At 34.0% G+C, this 24,328-nt stretch overlaps 1 protein-coding gene across 1 annotated transcript in view; it reads left to right on the top strand.

Moving 5' to 3' along the window:
- The first annotated feature begins 17,224 nt into the window (after positions 1-17,224).
- The window catches only part of LOC102805717 (S-adenosylmethionine decarboxylase proenzyme-like), a 32,837-nt gene continuing 25,733 nt past the window's right edge, over positions 17,225-24,328 (top strand). The window contains exons 1-4 of the mRNA XM_085505610.1: positions 17,225-17,409; positions 18,121-18,207; positions 21,008-21,131; positions 21,997-22,071. Of these exons, the coding sequence (XP_085361736.1) occupies positions 17,273-17,409; positions 18,121-18,207; positions 21,008-21,131; positions 21,997-22,071 (423 nt within the window). The 5' untranslated portion in view covers positions 17,225-17,272. The remainder of the gene's footprint in view (positions 17,410-18,120; positions 18,208-21,007; positions 21,132-21,996; positions 22,072-24,328) is intronic.

Raw genomic sequence — 24,328 nt, forward strand, 5'->3', positions numbered from 1 at the left:
GTAATTTTAAACGGCTACACTCAGGCTATCGGATATTATGTCACATCTGTAATCTAGTAATCTTAAACGGCTACACTATCGGATATTATGTCACATCTGTAATCTAGTACTTTTAAACGGCCACACTATCGGATATTATGTCACATCTGTAATCTAGTAATTTTAAACGGCTACACTCAGGCTATCGGATATTATGTCACATCTGTAATCTAGTAATCTTAAACGGCTACACTATCGGATATTATGTCACATCTGTAATCTAGTACTTTTAAACGGCCACACTATCGGATATTATGTCACATCTGTAATCTAGTCATCTTAAACGGCTACACTATCGGATATTATGTCACATCTGTAATCTAGTAATCTTAAACGGCTACACTATCGGATATTATGTCACATCTGTAATCTAGTAATCTTAAACGGCTACACTATCGGATATTATGTCACACCTGTAATCTAGTAATCTTAAACGGCCACACTATCGGATATTATGTCACATCTGTAATCTAGTAATCTTAAACGGCTACACTATCGGATATTATGTCACATCTGTAATCTAGTACTTTTAAACGGCCACACTATCGGATATTATGTCACATCTGTAATCTAGTAATCTTAAACGGCTACACTATCGGATATTATGTCACATCTGTAATCTAGTAATCTTAAACGGCTACACTATCGGATATTATGTCACATCTGTAATCTAGTAATTTTAAACGGCTACACTCACGCTATCGGATATTATGTCACATCTGTAATCTAGTAATCTTAAACGGCTACACTATCGGATATTATGTCACATCTGTAATCTAGTAATTTTAAACGGCCACACTATCGGATATTATGTCACATCTGTAATCTAGTAATCTTAAACGGCCACACTATCGGATATTATGTCACATCTGTAATCTAGTAATCTTAAACGGCTACACTATCGGATATTATGTCACATCTGTAATCTAGTAATTTTAAACGGCTACACTATCGGATATTATGTCACATCTGTAATCTAGTAATCTTAAACGGCTACACTATCGGATATTATGTAACATCTGTAATCTAGTAATTTTAAACGGCCACACTATCGGTTATTATGTCACAGCTGTATGTAATCTAGTAATCTTAAACGGCCACACTATCGGATATTATGTCACAGCTGTAATCTAGTAATCTTAAACGGCCACACTATCGGATATTATGTCACATCTGTAATCTAGTAATCTTAAACGGCTACACTATCGGATATTATGTCACATCTGTAATCTAGTACTTTTAAACGGCCACACTATCGGATATTATGTCACATCTGTAATCTAGTAATCTTAAACGGCTACACTATCGGATATTATGTCACATCTGTAATCTAGTAATCTTAAACGGCTACACTATCGGATATTATGTCACATCTGTAATCTAGTAATTTTAAACGGCTACACTCACGCTATCGGATATTATGTCACATCTGTAATCTAGTAATCTTAAACGGCTACACTATCGGATATTATGTCACATCTGTAATCTAGTAATTTTAAACGGCCACACTATCGGATATTATGTCACATCTGTAATCTAGTAATCTTAAACGGCCACACTATCGGATATTATGTCACATCTGTAATCTAGTAATCTTAAACGGCTACACTATCGGATATTATGTCACATCTGTAATCTAGTAATTTTAAACGGCTACACTATCGGATATTATGTCACATCTGTAATCTAGTAATCTTAAACGGCTACACTATCGGATATTATGTAACATCTGTAATCTAGTAATTTTAAACGGCCACACTATCGGTTATTATGTCACAGCTGTATGTAATCTAGTAATCTTAAACGGCCACACTATCGGATATTATGTCACAGCTGTAATCTAGTAATCTTAAACGGCCACACTATCGGATATTATGTCACATCTGTAATCTAGTAATCTTAAACGGCTACACTATCGGATATTATGTCACATCTGTAATCTAGTACTTTTAAACGGCCACACTATCGGATATTATGTCACATCTGTAATCTAGTAATCTTAAACGGCTACACTATCGGTTATTATGTCACAGCTGTATGTAATCTAGTAATCTTAAACGGCCACACTATCGGATATTATGTCACAGCTGTAATCTAGTAATCTTAAACGGCCACACTATCGGATATTATGTCACATCTGTAATCTAGTAATCTTAAACGGCTACACTATCGGATATTATGTCACATCTGTAATCTAGTACTTTTTAAACGGCCACACTATCGGATATTATGTCACATCTGTAATCTAGTAATCTTAAACGGCTACACTATCGGATATTATGTCACATCTGTAATCTAGTAATCTTAAACGGCTACACTATCGGATATTATGTCACATCTGTAATCTAGTAATTTTAAACGGCTACACTCAGGCTATCGGATATTATGTCACATCTGTAATCTAGTAATCTTAAACGGCTACACTATCGGATATTATGTCACATCTGTAATCTAGTAATTTTAAACGGCTACACTCAGGCTATCGGATATTATGTCACATCTGTAATCTAGTAATCTTAAACGGCTACACTATCGGATATTATGTCACATCTGTAATCTAGTACTTTTAAACGGCCACACTATCGGATATTATGTCACAGCTGTATGTAATCTAGTAATCTTAAACGGCCACACTATCGGATATTATGTCACATCTGTAATCTAGTAATCTTAAACGGCCACACTATCGGATATTATGTCACATCTGTAATCTAGTAATCTTAAACGGCTACACTCAGGCTATCGGATATTATGTCACATCTGTAATCTAGTAATCTTAAACGGCTACACTATCGGATATTATGTCACATCTGTAATCTAGAACTTTTAAACGGCCACACTATCGGATATTATGTCACATCTGTAATCTAGTAATTTTAAACGGCTACACTCAGGCTATCGGATATTATGTCACATCTGTAATCTAGTAATCTTAAACGGCTACACTATCGGATATTATGTCACATCTGTAATCTAGTACTTTTAAACGGCCACACTATCGGATATTATGTCACATCTGTAATCTAGTAATCTTAAACGGCTACACTATCGGATATTATGTCACATCTGTAATCTAGTAATCTTAAACGGCTACACTATCGGATATTATGTCACATCTGTAATCTAGTAATCTTAAACGGCTACACTATCGGATATTATGTCACACCTGTAATCTAGTAATCTTAAACGGCCACACTATCGGATATTATGTCACATCTGTAATCTAGTAATCTTAAACGGCTACACTATCGGATATTATGTCACATCTGTAATCTAGTACTTTTAAACGGCCACACTATCGGATATTATGTCACATCTGTAATCTAGTAATCTTAAACGGCTACACTATCGGATATTATGTCACATCTGTAATCTAGTAATCTTAAACGGCTACACTATCGGATATTATGTCACATCTGTAATCTAGTAATTTTAAACGGCTACACTCACGCTATCGGATATTATGTCACATCTGTAATCTAGTAATCTTAAACGGCTACACTATCGGATATTATGTCACATCTGTAATCTAGTAATTTTAAACGGCCACACTATCGGATATTATGTCACATCTGTAATCTAGTAATCTTAAACGGCCACACTATCGGATATTATGTCACATCTGTAATCTAGTAATCTTAAACGGCTACACTATCGGATATTATGTCACATCTGTAATCTAGTTATTTTAAACGGCTACACTATCGGATATTATGTCACATCTGTAATCTAGTAATCTTAAACGGCTACACTATCGGATATTATGTAACATCTGTAATCTAGTAATTTTAAACGGCCACACTATCGGTTATTATGTCACAGCTGTATGTAATCTAGTAATCTTAAACGGCCACACTATCGGATATTATGTCACAGCTGTAATCTAGTAATCTTAAACGGCCACACTATCGGATATTATGTCACATCTGTAATCTAGTAATCTTAAACGGCTACACTATCGGATATTATGTCACATCTGTAATCTAGTACTTTTAAACGGCCACACTATCGGATATTATGTCACATCTGTAATCTAGTAATCTTAAACGGCTACACTATCGGATATTATGTCACATCTGTAATCTAGTAATCTTAAACGGCTACACTATCGGATATTATGTCACATCTGTAATCTAGTAATTTTAAACGGCTACACTCAGGCTATCGGATATTATGTCACATCTGTAATCTAGTAATCTTAAACGGCTACACTATCGGATATTATGTCACATCTGTAATCTAGTAATCTTAAACGGCTACACTATCGGATATTATGTCACATCTGTAATCTAGTAATCTTAAACGGCCACACTATCGGATATTATGTCACATCTGTAATCTAGTAATCTTAAACGGCTACACTATCGGATATTATGTCACATCTGTAATCTAGTAATCTTAAACGGCTACACTATCGGATATTATGTAACATCTGTAATCTAGTAATTTTAAACGGCCACACTATCGGTTATTATGTCACAGCTGTATGTAATCTAGTAATCTTAAACGGCCACACTATCGGATATTATGTCACAGCTGTAATCTAGTAATCTTAAACGGCTACACTATCGGATATTATGTCACATCTGTAATCTAGTAATCTTAAACGGCTACACTATCGGATATTATGTCACATCTGTAATCTAGTACTTTTAAACGGCCACACTATCGGATATTATGTCACATCTGTAATCTAGTAATCTTAAACGGCTACACTATCGGATATTATGTCACATCTGTAATCTAGTAATTTTAAACGGCTACACTATCGGATATTATGTCACATCTGTAATCTAGTAATCTTAAACGGCTACACTATCGGATATTATGTAACATCTGTAATCTAGTAATTTTAAACGGCCACACTATCGGTTATTATGTCACAGCTGTATGTAATCTAGTAATCTTAAACGGCCACACTATCGGATATTATGTCACAGCTGTAATCTAGTAATCTTAAACGGCCACACTATCGGATATTATGTCACATCTGTAATCTAGTAATCTTAAACGGCCACACTATCGGATATTATGTCACATCTGTAATCTAGTAATCTTAAACGGCTACACTATCGGATATTATGTCACATCTGTAATCTAGTAATTTTAAACGGCTACACTCAGGCTATCGGATATTATGTCACATCTGTAATCTAGTAATCTTAAACGGCTACACTATCGGATATTATGTCACATCTGTAATCTAGTACTTTTAAACGGCCACACTATCGGATATTATGTCACATCTGTAATCTAGTAATCTTAAACGGCTACACTATCGGTTATTATGTCACAGCTGTATGTAATCTAGTAATCTTAAACGGCCACACTATCGGATATTATGTCACAGCTGTAATCTAGTAATCTTAAACGGCCACACTATCGGATATTATGTCACATCTGTAATCTAGTAATCTTAAACGGCTACACTATCGGATATTATGTCACATCTGTAATCTAGTACTTTTAAACGGCCACACTATCGGATATTATGTCACATCTGTAATCTAGTAATCTTAAACGGCTACACTATCGGATATTATGTCACATCTGTAATCTAGTAATCTTAAACGGCTACACTATCGGATATTATGTCACATCTGTAATCTAGTAATTTTAAACGGCTACACTCAGGCTATCGGATATTATGTCACATCTGTAATCTAGTAATCTTAAACGGCTACACTATCGGATATTATGTCACATCTGTAATCTAGTAATTTTAAACGGCTACACTCAGGCTATCGGATATTATGTCACATCTGTAATCTAGTAATCTTAAACGGCTACACTATCGGATATTATGTCACATCTGTAATCTAGTACTTTTAAACGGCCACACTATCGGATATTATGTCACAGCTGTATGTAATCTAGTAATCTTAAACGGCCACACTATCGGATATTATGTCACATCTGTAATCTAGTAATCTTAAACGGCCACACTATCGGATATTATGTCACATCTGTAATCTAGTAATCTTAAACGGCTACACTCAGGCTATCGGATATTATGTCACATCTGTAATCTAGTAATCTTAAACGGCTACACTATCGGATATTATGTCACATCTGTAATCTAGAACTTTTAAACGGCCACACTATCGGATATTATGTCACATCTGTAATCTAGTAATTTTAAACGGCTACACTCAGGCTATCGGATATTATGTCACATCTGTAATCTAGTAATCTTAAACGGCTACACTATCGGATATTATGTCACATCTGTAATCTAGTACTTTTAAACGGCCACACTATCGGATATTATGTCACATCTGTAATCTAGTAATCTTAAACGGCTACACTATCGGATATTATGTCACATCTGTAATCTAGTAATCTTAAACGGCTACACTATCGGATATTATGTCACATCTGTAATCTAGTAATCTTAAACGGCTACACTATCGGATATTATGTCACACCTGTAATCTAGTAATCTTAAACGGCCACACTATCGGATATTATGTCACATCTGTAATCTAGTAATCTTAAACGGCTACACTATCGGATATTATGTCACATCTGTAATCTAGTACTTTTAAACGGCCACACTATCGGATATTATGTCACATCTGTAATCTAGTAATCTTAAACGGCTACACTATCGGATATTATGTCACATCTGTAATCTAGTAATCTTAAACGGCTACACTATCGGATATTATGTCACATCTGTAATCTAGTAATTTTAAACGGCTACACTCACGCTATCGGATATTATGTCACATCTGTAATCTAGTAATCTTAAACGGCTACACTATCGGATATTATGTCACATCTGTAATCTAGTAATTTTAAACGGCCACACTATCGGATATTATGTCACATCTGTAATCTAGTAATCTTAAACGGCCACACTATCGGATATTATGTCACATCTGTAATCTAGTAATCTTAAACGGCTACACTATCGGATATTATGTCACATCTGTAATCTAGTAATTTTAAACGGCTACACTATCGGATATTATGTCACATCTGTAATCTAGTAATCTTAAACGGCTACACTATCGGATATTATGTAACATCTGTAATCTAGTAATTTTAAACGGCCACACTATCGGTTATTATGTCACAGCTGTATGTAATCTAGTAATCTTAAACGGCCACACTATCGGATATTATGTCACAGCTGTAATCTAGTAATCTTAAACGGCCACACTATCGGATATTATGTCACATCTGTAATCTAGTAATCTTAAACGGCTACACTATCGGATATTATGTCACATCTGTAATCTAGTACTTTTAAACGGCCACACTATCGGATATTATGTCACATCTGTAATCTAGTAATCTTAAACGGCTACACTATCGGATATTATGTCACATCTGTAATCTAGTAATCTTAAACGGCTACACTATCGGATATTATGTCACATCTGTAATCTAGTAATTTTAAACGGCTACACTCAGGCTATCGGATATTATGTCACATCTGTAATCTAGTAATCTTAAACGGCTACACTATCGGATATTATGTCACATCTGTAATCTAGTAATCTTAAACGGCTACACTATCGGATATTATGTCACATCTGTAATCTAGTAATCTTAAACGGCCACACTATCGGATATTATGTCACATCTGTAATCTAGTAATCTTAAACGGCTACACTATCGGATATTATGTCACATCTGTAATCTAGTAATCTTAAACGGCTACACTATCGGATATTATGTAACATCTGTAATCTAGTAATTTTAAACGGCCACACTATCGGTTATTATGTCACAGCTGTATGTAATCTAGTAATCTTAAACGGCCACACTATCGGATATTATGTCACAGCTGTAATCTAGTAATCTTAAACGGCTACACTATCGGATATTATGTCACATCTGTAATCTAGTAATCTTAAACGGCTACACTATCGGATATTATGTCACATCTGTAATCTAGTACTTTTAAACGGCCACACTATCGGATATTATGTCACATCTGTAATCTAGTAATCTTAAACGGCTACACTATCGGATATTATGTCACATCTGTAATCTAGTAATTTTAAACGGCTACACTATCGGATATTATGTCACATCTGTAATCTAGTAATCTTAAACGGCTACACTATCGGATATTATGTAACATCTGTAATCTAGTAATTTTAAACGGCCACACTATCGGTTATTATGTCACAGCTGTATGTAATCTAGTAATCTTAAACGGCCACACTATCGGATATTATGTCACAGCTGTAATCTAGTAATCTTAAACGGCCACACTATCGGATATTATGTCACATCTGTAATCTAGTAATCTTAAACGGCCACACTATCGGATATTATGTCACATCTGTAATCTAGTAATCTTAAACGGCTACACTATCGGATATTATGTCACATCTGTAATCTAGTAATTTTAAACGGCTACACTCAGGCTATCGGATATTATGTCACATCTGTAATCTAGTAATCTTAAACGGCTACACTATCGGATATTATGTCACATCTGTAATCTAGTACTTTTAAACGGCCACACTATCGGATATTATGTCACAGCTGTATGTAATCTAGTAATCTTAAACGGCCACACTATCGGATATTATGTCACATCTGTAATCTAGTAATCTTAAACGGCTACACTATCGGATATTATGTCACATCTGTAATCTAGTAATTTTAAACGGCCACACTATCGGATATTATGTCACATCTGTAATCTAGTAATCTTAAACGGCTACACTATCGGATATTATGTCACATCTGTAATCTAGTAATCTTAAACGGCTACACTATCGGATATTATGTCACATCTGTAATCTAGTAATTTTAAACGGCTTTACTATCGGATATTATGTCACATCTGTAATCTAGTAATCTTAAACGGCCACACTATCGGATATTATGTCACATCTGTAATCTAGTAATCTTAAACGGCTACACTATCGGATATTATGTCACATCTGTAATCTAGTAATTTTAAACGGCTACACTATCGGATATTATGTCACATCTGTAATCTAGTAATCTTAAACGGCTACACTATCGGATATTATGTAACATCTGTAATCTAGTAATTTTAAACGGCCACACTATCGGTTATTATGTCACAGCTGTATGTAATCTAGTAATCTTAAACGGCCACACTATCGGATATTATGTCACAGCTGTAATCTAGTAATCTTAAACGGCCACACTATCGGATATTATGTCACATCTGTAATCTAGTAATCTTAAACGGCCACACTATCGGATATTATGTCACATCTGTAATCTAGTAATCTTAAACGGCTACACTATCGGATATTATGTCACATCTGTAATCTAGTAATTTTAAACGGCTACACTCAGGCTATCCGATATTATGTCACATCTGTAATCTAGTAATCTTAAACGGCTACACTATCGGATATTATGTCACCTCTGTAATCTAGTACTTTTAAACGGCCACACTATCGGATATTATGTCACAGCTGTATGTAATCTAGTAATCTTAAACGGCCACACTATCGGATATTATGTCACATCTGTAATCTAGTAATCTTAAACGGCTACACTATCGGATATTATGTCACATCTGTAATCTAGTAATTTTAAACGGCTACACTATCGGATATTATGTCACATCTGTAATCTAGTAATTTTAAACGGCTACACTCAGGCTATCGGATATTATGTCACATCTGTAATCTAGTAATCTTAAACGGCTACGCTATCGGATATTATGTCACATCTGTAATCTAGTAATTTTAAACGGCCACACTATCGGATATTATGTCACATCTGTAATCTAGTAATCTTAAACGGCTACACTATCGGATATTATGTCACATCTGTAATCTAGTAATCTTAAACGGCTACACTATCGGATATTATGTCACATCTGTAATCTAGTAATTTTAAACGGCTTTACTATCGGATATTATGTCACATCTGTAATCTAGTAATCTTAAACGGCCACACTATCGGATATTATGTCACATCTGTAATCTAGTAATCTTAAACGGCTACACTATCGGATATTATGTCACATCTGTAATCTAGTAATTTTAAACGGCTACACTATCGGATATTATGTCACATCTGTAATCTAGTAATCTTAAACGGCTACACTATCGGATATTATGTAACATCTGTAATCTAGTAATTTTAAACGGCCACACTATCGGTTATTATGTCACAGCTGTATGTAATCTAGTAATCTTAAACGGCCACACTATCGGATATTATGTCACAGCTGTAATCTAGTAATCTTAAACGGCCACACTATCGGATATTATGTCACAGCTGTATGTAATCTAGTAATCTTAAACGGCCACACTATCGGATATTATGTCACATCTGTAATCTAGTAATCTTAAACGGCTACACTATCGGATATTATGTCACATCTGTAATCTAGTAATTTTAAACGGCCACACTATCGGATATTATGTCACATCTGTAATCTAGTAATCTTAAACGGCTACACTATCGGATATTATGTCACATCTGTAATCTAGTAATCTTAAACGGCTACACTATCGGATATTATGTCACATCTGTAATCTAGTAATTTTAAACGGCTTTACTATCGGATATTATGTCACATCTGTATTCTAGTAATCTTAAACGGCCACACTATCGGATATTATGTCACATCTGTAATCTAGTAATCTTAAACGGCTACACTATCGGATATTATGTCACATCTGTAATCTAGTAATTTTAAACGGCTACACTATCGGATATTATGTCACATCTGTAATCTAGTAATCTTAAACGGCTACACTATCGGATATTATGTAACATCTGTAATCTAGTAATTTTAAACGGCCACACTATCGGTTATTATGTCACAGCTGTATGTAATCTAGTAATCTTAAACGGCCACACTATCGGATATTATGTCACAGCTGTAATCTAGTAATCTTAAACGGCCACACTATCGGATATTATGTCACATCTGTAATCTAGTAATCTTAAACGGCCACACTATCGGATATTATGTCACATCTGTAATCTAGTAATCTTAAACGGCTACACTATCGGATATTATGTCACATCTGTAATCTAGTAATTTTAAACGGCTACACTCAGGCTATCCGATATTATGTCACATCTGTAATCTAGTAATCTTAAACGGCTACACTATCGGATATTATGTCACCTCTGTAATCTAGTACTTTTAAACGGCCACACTATCGGATATTATGTCACAGCTGTATGTAATCTAGTAATCTTAAACGGCCACACTATCGGATATTATGTCACATCTGTAATCTAGTAATCTTAAACGGCTACACTATCGGATATTATGTCACATCTGTAATCTAGTAATTTTAAACGGCTACACTATCGGATATTATGTCACATCTGTAATCTAGTAATTTTAAACGGCTACACTCAGGCTATCGGATATTATGTCACATCTGTAATCTAGTAATCTTAAACGGCTACGCTATCGGATATTATGTCACATCTGTAATCTAGTAATTTTAAACGGCCACACTATCGGATATTATGTCACATCTGTAATCTAGTAATCTTAAACGGCTACACTATCGGATATTATGTCACATCTGTAATCTAGTAATCTTAAACGGCTACACTATCGGATATTATGTCACATCTGTAATCTAGTAATTTTAAACGGCTTTACTATCGGATATTATGTCACATCTGTAATCTAGTAATCTTAAACGGCCACACTATCGGATATTATGTCACATCTGTAATCTAGTAATCTTAAACGGCTACACTATCGGATATTATGTCACATCTGTAATCTAGTAATTTTAAACGGCTACACTATCGGATATTATGTCACATCTGTAATCTAGTAATCTTAAACGGCTACACTATCGGATATTATGTAACATCTGTAATCTAGTAATTTTAAACGGCCACACTATCGGTTATTATGTCACAGCTGTATGTAATCTAGTAATCTTAAACGGCCACACTATCGGATATTATGTCACAGCTGTAATCTAGTAATCTTAAACGGCCACACTATCGGATATTATGTCACATCTGTAATCTAGTAATCTTAAACGGCCACACTATCGGATATTATGTCACATCTGTAATCTAGTAATCTTAAACGGCTACACTATCGGATATTATGTCACATCTGTAATCTAGTAATTTTAAACGGCTACACTCAGGCTATCCGATATTATGTCACATCTGTAATCTAGTAATCTTAAACGGCTACACTATCGGATATTATGTCACATCTGTAATCTAGTACTTATAAACGGCCACACTATCGGATATTATGTCACATCTGTAATCTAGTAATCTTAAACGGCCACACTATCGGATATTATGTCACATCTGTAATCTAGTAATCTTAAACGGCCACACTATCGGATATTATGTCACATCTGTAATCTAGTAATCTTAAACGGCTACACTATCGGATATTATGTCACATCTGTAATCTAGTAATTTTAAACGGCTACACTATCGGATATTATGTCACATCTGTAATCTAGTAATCTTAAACGGCTACACTATCGGATATTATGTAACATCTGTAATCTAGTAATTTTAAACGGCCACACTATCGGTTATTATGTCACAGCTGTATGTAATCTAGTAATCTTAAACGGCCACACTATCGGATATTATGTCACATCTGTAATCTAGTAATTTTAAACGGCTACACTATCGGATATTATGTCACATCTGTAATCTAGTAATTTTAAACGGCTACACTCAGGCTATCGGATATTATGTCACATCTGTAATCTAGTAATCTTAAACGGCTACACTATCGGATATTATGTCACATCTGTAATCTAGTAATCTTAAACGGCCACACTATCGGATATTATGTCACATCTGTAATCTAGTAATCTTAAACGGCCACACTATCGGATATTATGTCACATCTGTAATCTAGTAATCTTAAACGGCTACACTATCGGATATTATGTCACATCTGTAATCTAGTAATTTTAAACGGCTACACTCAGGCTATCCGATATTATGTCACATCTGTAATCTAGTAATCTTAAACGGCTACACTATCGGATATTATGTCACATCTGTAATCTAGTACTTTTAAACGGCCACACTATCGGATATTATGTCACAGCTGTATGTAATCTAGTAATCTTAAACGGCCACACTATCGGATATTATGTCACATCTGTAATCTAGTAATCTTAAACGGCTACACTATCGGATATTATGTCACATCTGTAATCTAGTAATTTTAAACGGCTACACTATCGGATATTATGTCACATCTGTAATCTAGTAATTTTAAACGGCTACACTCAGGCTATCGGATATTATGTCACATCTGTAATCTAGTAATCTTAAACGGCTACACTATCGGATATTATGTCACATCTGTAATCTAGTAATTTTAAACGGCCACACTATCGGATATTATGTCACATCTGTAATCTAGTAATCTTAAACGGCTACACTATCGGATATTATGTCACATCTGTAATCTAGTAATCTTAAACGGCTACACTATCGGATATTATGTCACATCTGTAATCTAGTAATTTTAAACGGCTTTACTATCGGATATTATGTCACATCTGTAATCTAGTAATCTTAAACGGCCACACTATCGGATATTATGTCACATCTGTAATCTAGTAATCTTAAACGGCTACACTATCGGATATTATGTCACATCTGTAATCTAGTAATTTTAAACGGCTACACTATCGGATGTTATGTCACATCTGTAATCTAGTAATCTTAAACGGCTACACTATCGGATATTATGTAACATCTGTAATCTAGTAATTTTAAACGGCCACACTATCGGTTATTATGTCACAGCTGTATGTAATCTAGTAATCTTAAACGGCCACACTATCGGATATTATGTCACATCTGTAATCTAGTAATCTTAAACGGCCACACTATCGGATATTATGTCACATCTGTAATCTAGTAATCTTAAACGGCTACACTATCGGATATTATGTCACATCTGTAATCTAGTAATTTTAAACGGCTACACTCAGGCTATTGGATATTATGTCACATCTGTAATCTAGTAATCTTAAACGGCTACACTATCGGATATTATGTCACATCTGTAATCTAGTACTTTTAAACGGCCACACTATCGGATATTATGTCACAGCTGTATGTAATCTAGTAATCTTAAACGGCCACACTATCGGATATTATGTCACATCTGTAATCTAGTAATCTTAAACGGCTACACTATCGGATATTATGTCACATCTGTAATCTAGTAATTTTAAACGGCTACACTATCGGATATTATGTCACATCTGTAATCTAGTAATTTTAAACGGCTACACTCAGGCTATCGGATATTATGTCACATCTGTAATCTAGTAATCTTAAACGGCTACACTATCGGATATTATGTCACATCTGTAATCTAGTACTTTTAAACGGCCACACTATCGGATATTATGTCACATCTGTAATCTAGTAATCTTAAACGGCTACACTATCGGATATTATGTCACATCTGTAATCTAGTAATTTTAAACGGCTACACTATCGAATATTATGTCACATCTGTAATCTAGTAATCTTAAACGGCTACACTATCGGATATTATGTCACACCTGTAATCTAGTAATCTTAAACGGCCACACTATCGGATATTATGTCACATCTGTAATCTAGTAATCTTAAACGGCCACACTATCGGATATTATGTCACAGCTGTAATCTAGTAATCTTAAACGGCCACACTATCGGATATTATGTCACATCTGTAATCTAGTAATCTTAAACGGCCACACTATCGGATATTATGTCACATCTGTAATCTAGTAATCTTAAACGGCTACACTATCGGATATTATGTCACATCTGTAATCTAGTAATTTTAAACGGCTACACTCAGGCTATCGGATATTATGTCACATCTGTAATCTAGTAATCTTAAACGGCTACACTATCGGATATTATGTCACATCTGTAATCTAGTAATTTTAAACGGCCACACTATCGGATATTATGTCACATCTGTAATCTAGTAATCTTAAACGGCCACACTATCGGATATTATGTCACATCTGTAATCTAGTAATCTTAAACGGCTACACTATCGGATATTATGTCACATCTGTAATCTAGTAATTTTAAACGGCTACTCTATCGGATATTATGTCACATCTGTAATCTAGTAATCTTAAACGGCTACACTATCGGATATTATGTAACATCTGTAATCTAGTAATTTTAAACGGCCACACTATCGGTTATTATGTCACAGCTGTATGTAATCTAGTAATCTTAAACGGCCACACTATCGGATATTATGTCACAGCTGTAATCTAGTAATCTTAAACGGCCACACTATCGAATATTATGTCACATCTGTAATCTAGTAATCTTAAACGGCCACACTATCGGATATTATGTCACATCTGTAATCTAGTAATCTTAAACGGCCACACTATCGGATATTATGTCACAGCTGTAATCTAGTAATCTTAAACGGCCACACTATCGGATATTATGTCACATCTGTAATCTAGTAATCTTAAACGGCCACACTATCGGATATTATGTCACATCTGTAATCTAGTAATCTTAAACGGCTACACTATCGGATATTATGTCACATCTGTAATCTAGTACTTTTAAACGGCCACACTATCGGATATTATGTCACAGCTGTATGTAATCTAGTAATCTTAAACGGCCACACTATCGGATATTATGTCACATCTGTAATCTAGTAATCTTAAACGGCTACACTATCGGATATTATGTCACATCTGTAATCTAGTAATTTTAAACGGCCACACTATCGGATATTATGTCACATCTGTAATCTAGTAATCTTAAACGGCTACACTATCGGATATTATGTCACATCTGTAATCTAGTAATCTTAAACGGCTACACTATCGGATATTATGTCACATCTGTAATCTAGTAATTTTAAACGGCTTTACTATCGGATATTATGTCACATCTGTAATCTAGTAATCTTAAACGGTCACACTATCGGATATTATGTCACATCTGTAATCTAGTAATCTTAAACGGCCACACTATCGGATATTATGTCACATCTGTAATCTAGTAATCTAAAACGGCTACACTATCGGATATTATGTCACATCTGTAATCTAGTAATTTTAAACGGCTACACTATCGGATATTATGTCACATCTGTAATCTAGTAATCTTAAACGGCCACACTATCGGATATTATGTCACTACTGTAATCTAGTAATTTTAAACGGCTACACTATCAGATATTATGTCACATCTGTAATCTAGTAATCTTAAACGGCTACACTATCGGATATTATGTCACATCTGTAATCTAGTAATCTTAAACGGCTACACTATCGGATATTATGTCACATCTGTAATCTAGTAATTTTAAACGGCTACACTATCGGATATTATGTCACATCTGTAATCTAGTAATCTTAAACGGCCACACTATCGGATATTATGTCACTACTGTAATCTAGTAATTTTAAACGGCGAAACTGTCCTCTTAAAGTTAATACTGTTAAAACCGGAAAAATGTGTATCATTGATTTAGAAGCTCTACCAACAATGTGTGAGATGGCGTTGGAGAAAAACAATGTGTTATCTGTTCTAAAAATAGCGAAACACAAGGAAGTCTATAAACACGGCATACAATTCTCTAAATTCTGCGATTGTGGTCTCCGATTTTGTGTCTCTCTTTTATGTTTGGCAGCCTGAGACAGAAGCCTGAAAAGTTAAGAAATTAAGAAAGAAGAATAAACAAAAAAATAAGAAATCGAATACATGACTAAAACACGGCAAAGCAACTACAAAAATTTAAATCTCAAAGTTGTATTATTTAACATAGCCAATCATATTTATTAAACATACGAGACATTGAGTTTAGGCTTAATTGTCCCTATATTCAAATCACGATCAAAATCCAATCCGCTAATAAATTACAGTTGTTTAGAAAAATTATTTACAAAATTACTTAAAATAAAATTATCTCTGGAAAAATAAGCCATAATTTGGTTTCAGGAAACCTGAAAACAATAAATAAAATTATCTATGTTATCTAAGGAAACAATGAAAGATATCGGAGATATTAAAAAAATCATTCGACATGTTAACGTTGTAAAAACCATGAATCAATCAGTTGTTTAAGATTGGCACTCATAATAATAATAATAGTAGTGTCCTTTTGCCTGAAATATCATGTAAATGGACGCCCGCGGTGGCGACAATCTCTCGTATAAAAAGAAACGTAGCTAGGGGGTCTACTATACAACGTGGAATACTTGAGGTGTTCACACACACACACACATCACTTCGCTGAAACATGGCGGCGAGTATATTGGACAGCAACGGTACGAAAGAAAACAACAGCGGATCTCATTATGAAGGAGCTGAAAAATTGTTAGAGGTATGGTGGAAGGCGTCTACACACCCTAAGGCTAATTTAAGGAACATACCGAGGTGAGTTTACCGCTGTTCGCTCGTTCAATCCAATGCCAACGTCAACGAGCATGCACATACCGGCCCAGCAAAATCGCTCTGCACTTACCGGCCCAGCAAAATCGCTCTGAAGCAAGAGTGCGTAAAGCTATAGTACAACCATTATGTTGATTTCACAATTCATTCAAGACCAAATTGTCTTATTTTGTCAATTTTCAGTTATTATTCTGGACTGTAGCGAAGCATTAATTTAAAGGTTGGCATCTTCACACCTCGGCATGTTGTGATCAGTTCACGTAGCAGCTGTCACTCGTGTACAGTAAAACCCGACGGTACATACCTCGTTGAGTGGTCTATCCATGGAGGTAAAAATAGAATCTAGTTTTTGTCACAGCTGCCCGTGATTTAATTTGTTTGGTTCTCTGCGTCAATTGTAAACATAGACCACATTCATACGCATTCATAGCCCAGTCTGTGTCAATCAGTAACTGTGTTTTGAACGTGTTTGGAGCATGTTTTTTTCTTCTTCTTTATTTGTTTTGTTATGTGTGATCATTTTTATCAGAAAGACTTTCCAATGTACCCCACCCCTTATTCTAACTATAAACCTAACCCTCCAGCCCCCAATTCTGTTGTATATCATGCCCCTTTAGATAACTATATGTGACGTATACAATTATTCTATGTCACTTATGACCACTACGTAACCTGATGTCCATTGTGTTTTAACAGGAGCAAACTTGAACGACTTTTACAGAAAGTAAAATGTGAAATAATCAGTCAAATGAAAACCGTAGACCAGGATGCATATGTATTAAGGTAATAAAATGTTGTATTCCTATTTATTGTGTTCATACAGTTTATATTCATTTATTGACTCTTACGCAATCCCCGGAGGAAAAGGAAATGGTCACAATGTACAAGAAAAAAATAAAAGACAATATGCTAAATAACAAAATACAATCACTAAATTGCTAAATAATACAAAATCACTAAATAATATAAGATTACCAAAACATAAACATAGTTTATTGAAACACTTAAAATTCCTCAGAAGGAATTAAAATGGTTACACTAACTGCTAAAATACATATATAAAACATACAAATTTTACAAAAATTACTATCTAAAGCACAACAATGGTAGCTGTATTAGATGGAAGCAAGTTGTATTCCTATTTAGTATGACTGTTAGAAAACCTCTCACTGAGAAATTGTATCCAACAAAAATGAAATCCAATTGTGAAGTCTCCCCTAAACTAAAGCAAATCTTACAAACACATATTTGTTTGAGTGATTATGACAATCATTTTTTTTAAAGGTGAAGTCAAGTCAAACAACATAATGCTCCCCAAGGAAAGAACTCCACAAATGTAGGAGAATGCAATTTACAGTTTTTGTATATCACTTTTCTTTCTTATAGTGGGCTACAGAATACTGGTGAAAAGTTGAATATCTAGAGAATGAAAAGTGATAAAAATAAATTTAGCCACTAAATTACATTAGTCTGGATAGTATTATTACATGTTTACTATATGATTATTTTTAATCAAATACCCTGAGCTACTAGAGACCATTATCATCTGCCAGAAGTTGTATTTTTCCAAAGTTTTTCCTGCTTGAATTGACTCACATAAACAAATCAGTTGTCGTAAAAGATTTTTGGTTTGTGATGATGCTAGAAAACATGCATGATTCAAATAAATGTATCGGAAATTCAAGAATGTAAAGTCATGATTGTTATACAACAATGAACTTCAGTTAATTTATGTCTTTATTTTATTTAGTATTCTTTCTGTGATTAATCTGATTTGATCACTGACACTTTAATTAGATCAATTTTCAATTCTACTAACTCCTCAGTTTTGAACAAATTTGACAATTTAAGAGTAATTTACCGGTAATTATGGCATGTATTGAGTATATGTGCAATGCTTTGTGTATTTTTGTAAAAGAAATTTCAGACAACCCCCGCCCCTTCCCCCTCCAATACCTTAATGACATCACAATTGTTGTTCATGTTCTGCTTTCTTTATTAATTAATTTTGATGCAATGAACTAAGGATGCAGGTTTATATTTTGATGCAATGAACTAAGGATGCAGCTTTATATTTTGATGCAATGAACTAAGGATGCAGGTTTATATTTTGATGCAATGAACTAAGGATGCAGGTTTATATTTTGATGCCATGAACTAAGGATGCAGGTTTATATTTTGATGCAATGAACTAAGGATGCAGGTTTATATTTTGATGCAATGAACTAAGGATGCAGGTTTATATTTTGATGCAATGAACTAAGGATGCAGGTTTATATTTTGATGCAATGAACTAAGGATGCAGATTTATATTTTGATGCAATGAACTAAGGATGCAGGTTTATATTTTGATGCAATGAACTAAGGATGCAGGTTTATATTTTGATGCAATGAACTAAGGATGCAGGTTTATATTTTGATGCAATGAACTAAGGATGCAGGTTTATATTTTGATGCAATGAACTAAGGATGCAGGTTTATATTTTGATGCAATGAACTAAGGATGCAGGTTTATATTTTGATGCAATGAACTAAGGATGCAGGTTTATATTTTGATGGAATGAACTAAGGATGCAGGTTTATATTTTGATGCCATGAACTAAGGATGCAGGTTTATATTTTGATGCCATGAACTAAGGATGCAGGTTTATATTTTGATGCAATGAACTAAGGATGCAGGTTTATATTTTGATGCAATGAACTAAGGATGCAGGTTTATATTTTGATGTAATGAACTAAGGATGCAGGTTTATATTTTGATGCAATGAACTAAGGATGCAGATTTATATTTTGATGCAATGAACTAAGGATGCAGATTTATATTTTGATGCAATGAACTAAGGATGCAGATTTATATTTTGCTTTTTTCTTATCTAGACAGTCTTGGCTACATTAAAATTTCAAAGCTATGTCAATGGTGGAATATACTCAAAAAAAACTATTTTAAAATAAAAGATGCATCTATTTGCTTAAAAGATCCAAAAGTTTGTTTACGTTGTTCTTTGATTGAAAAATCACTGTTGATAATATATGCAAATGAGTTGCTGGCATCAGTATGTGCGATGATGTGTGGTTTCCAGAATCAGATCGTCAAACCAATACATACAATATACATGTATCTATGTACATGTATATCTATGAGTTTATTGAACATTGAACATAATCAGTCAAAGCATGCCAGAGATACAGATATTATATTTTACCATGTTTCTTTTACTATTTATGTACTTACACAAGTGAGAATGTTTGTTCCTGTTTTCTACATTTTAAAATCTTTTTTTTTTTAAGTTCTGCTATTAAGTATTTCAAAAACAGTTTCAAAGCGCCCTCACACCTGCATCTATACCTTTAATCAGTTTAAACTTCATTAAGTTGTGCACAACCTGGCATGGATATTATCTTTAATGGTGTTAATTTTGTTGTCATAAAATTTAATGAAATGAATTACAGCAACGACATATTAGTGTTATTAATAGAGTTTGTGATGATGTTAATCACCTAGGTAACAATCCCTGATGATGTCAATCACCTAGGTAACAATCCCTGATAAGTGTTGTTCAGATTCCATTTGTATTTCTTTCAGTGAAAGCAGCATGTTTGTTTCCAATAGAAGATTTATTCTAAAAACCTGTGGTACAACAACCTTACTCTATGCCATGGAGGATATCTTACAGCTCGCTAAAGAACTTGGATTTGAAGAAGTTGAGGTATTGTTGTGTTGATAACCTTAAAAACTAACAAATTTCAACCACCTAATTCTTCAGCAGATTTTCACATTACATTGTATTTACCACATAATGTGCTGTTTTAATTCTCAAAATTTCGTCCACCGCAAATTTGTTCTTCTTTGACTTATGGTTTTTGAAAACAAACTGTTGAACTGATGGAATGGGATGTTAAGGACTCTGGAAGAATAATCTACTATACTTGCGCATAAAAATACCTTACTCTTCAGAGGTTCTTACAGCATTGCTTATTATTCAGTCATGGGTTGATACCAAAAATGTTATTTCTTTGGTTTGCTATAAAATAAAAAAATTTAAGCATGTTTTATTGTGAAAAAATGTTTCACAACACTATCAATCCTGCACAAATGTTTTTTTAGAACACAAGTTGACCTAATATGGTGTCTTTTGACCTGGTAGGTCAAAAATGCCATCAACCAATCAGAATACAGCATGATACCACCAACATATTGACAAATCACATAAATGTAACCCTGAAGTTAATTTCTTTAGTATTCAAGTTGCATTATAATCTGTTGCCATTGAATTTTGCCGTATAATGTTTTTAAAGAGATGATTTAAACTTTTTAAAAGATAAAACGAGTACTGAAAGTGTTAAACCGCTTTTATTATGATAACAAATTTATTTAACCTATTCAACCAATAAAATCTTTTTCTACTGCGCTAACTCTTTCTATTTTCTGCCATGAAACCTCAAATGATTGTGTTTTGACACAAATGTTGTCTTCTACAATAAAACATGTACCATGCTAAGGAATGATTTGGTAATCACTGATTTTTACTTATAATTCGCCTAGTGTTAAAGACATTTGTTTTTCATTCCTAGGACATATTTTATTCAAGGAAGAATTTTCTACGTCCTGAGTTACAGCATGGACCTCACCAAAATTTTGAGGACGAGGTAACTATGAACACCCAACACTTGTATACACCAGGTACATGTTATAAGAACTATGAACACCCAACACTTGTATACACCAGGCACATGTTATAAGAACTATGAACACCCAACACTTATATACACTGTGTACATGTTATAAGAACTATGAACACCTAACACTTATATACACCGGGTACATGTTATAAAAACTATGAACACCTAACACTTATATACACTGTGTACATGTTATAAGAACTATGAACACCTAACACTTATATACACAGGGTACATGTTATAAGAACTATGAACACCTAACACTTGTATACACTGTGTACATGTTATAAGAACTATGAGCACCTAACACTTATATACACTGGGTACATGTTATAAGAACTATGAACACCTAACACTTATATACACTGGGTACATGTTATAAGAACTATGAACACCTAACACTTATATACACTGGGTACATGTTATAAGAACTATGAACACCTAACACTTATATACACTGTGTACATGTTATAAGAACTATGAACACCTAACACTTATATACACTGTGTACATGTTATAAGAACTATGAACACCTAACACTTATATACACTGTGTACATGTTATAAGAACTATGAACACCTAACACTTATATACACTGTGTACATGTTATAAGAACTATGAACACCTAACACTTATATACACTGTGTAGATGTTATAAGAACTATGAACACCTAACACTTATATACACTGTGTAGATGTTATAAGAACTATGAACACCTAACACTTATATACACTGTGTAGATGTTATAAGAACTATGAACACCTAACACTTATATACACTGTGTACATGTTATAAGAACTATGAACACCTAACACTTATATACACTATGTACATGTTATAAGAACTGTGAACACCTAACACTTATATACACTGTGTACATGTTATAAGAACTGTGAACACCTAACACTTATATACACTGTGTACATGTTATAAGAACTGTGAACACCTAACACTTATATACACTGTGTACATGTTATAAGAACTGTGAACACCTAACACTTATATACACTGTGTACATGTTATAAGAACTATGAACACCTAACACTTGTATACACTGTGTACATGTTATAAGAACTATGAACACCTAACACTTATATACACTGTGTACATGTTATAAGAACTATGAACACCTAACACTTATATACACTGTGTACATGTTATAAGAACTATGAACACCTAACACTTATATACACTGTGTACATGTTATAAGAACTATGAATACCTGACACTTATATACACTGTGTACATGTTATAAGAACTATGAACACCCAACACTTATATACACTGTGTACATGTTATAAGAACTATGAACACCCAACACTTATATACACTGTGTACATGTTATAAGAACTATGAACACCCAACACTTATATACACTGTGTACATGTTATAAGAACTGTGAACACCCAACACTTATATACACTGTGTACATGTTATAAGAACTATGAATACCTGACACTTATATACACTGTGTACATGTTATAAGAACTATGAACACCCAACACTTATATACACTGTGTACATGTTATAAGAACTACGAACACCTAACACTTATATACACTGTGTACATGTTATAAGAACTATGAATACCTAACACTTATATACACTGTGTACATGTTATAAGAACTATGAACACCTAACACTTATATACACAGGGTACATGTTATAAGAACTATAAATACCTGACACTTATATACACTGTGTACATGTTATAAGAACTATGAACACCTAACACTTATATACACTGTGTACATGTTATAAGAACTATGAATACCTGACACTTATATACACTGTGTACATGTTATAAGAACTATGAACATCTAACACTTATATACACCGGGTACATGTTATAAGAACTGTGAACACCCAACACTTATATACACTGTGTACATGTTATAAGAACTATGAATACCTGACACTTATATACACTGTGTACATGTTATAAGAACTATGAACACCTAACACTTATATACACCGGGTACATGTTATAAGAACTATGAACACTTAACACTTATATACACTGTGTACATGTTATAAGAACTATGAACACCTAACACTTATATACACTATGTACATGTTATAAGAACTATGAACACCTAACACTTATATACACTGTGTACATGTTATAAGAACTATGAACACCCAACACTTATATACACTGTGTACATGTTATAAGAACTATGAACACCTAACACTTATATACACTGTGTACATGTTATAAGA

Source organism: Saccoglossus kowalevskii, chromosome 11 (assembly GCF_978046115.1).
Source record: "Saccoglossus kowalevskii chromosome 11, keSacKowa6.1, whole genome shotgun sequence".
NCBI classification, from domain to species: Eukaryota; Metazoa; Hemichordata; class Enteropneusta; family Harrimaniidae; genus Saccoglossus; species Saccoglossus kowalevskii.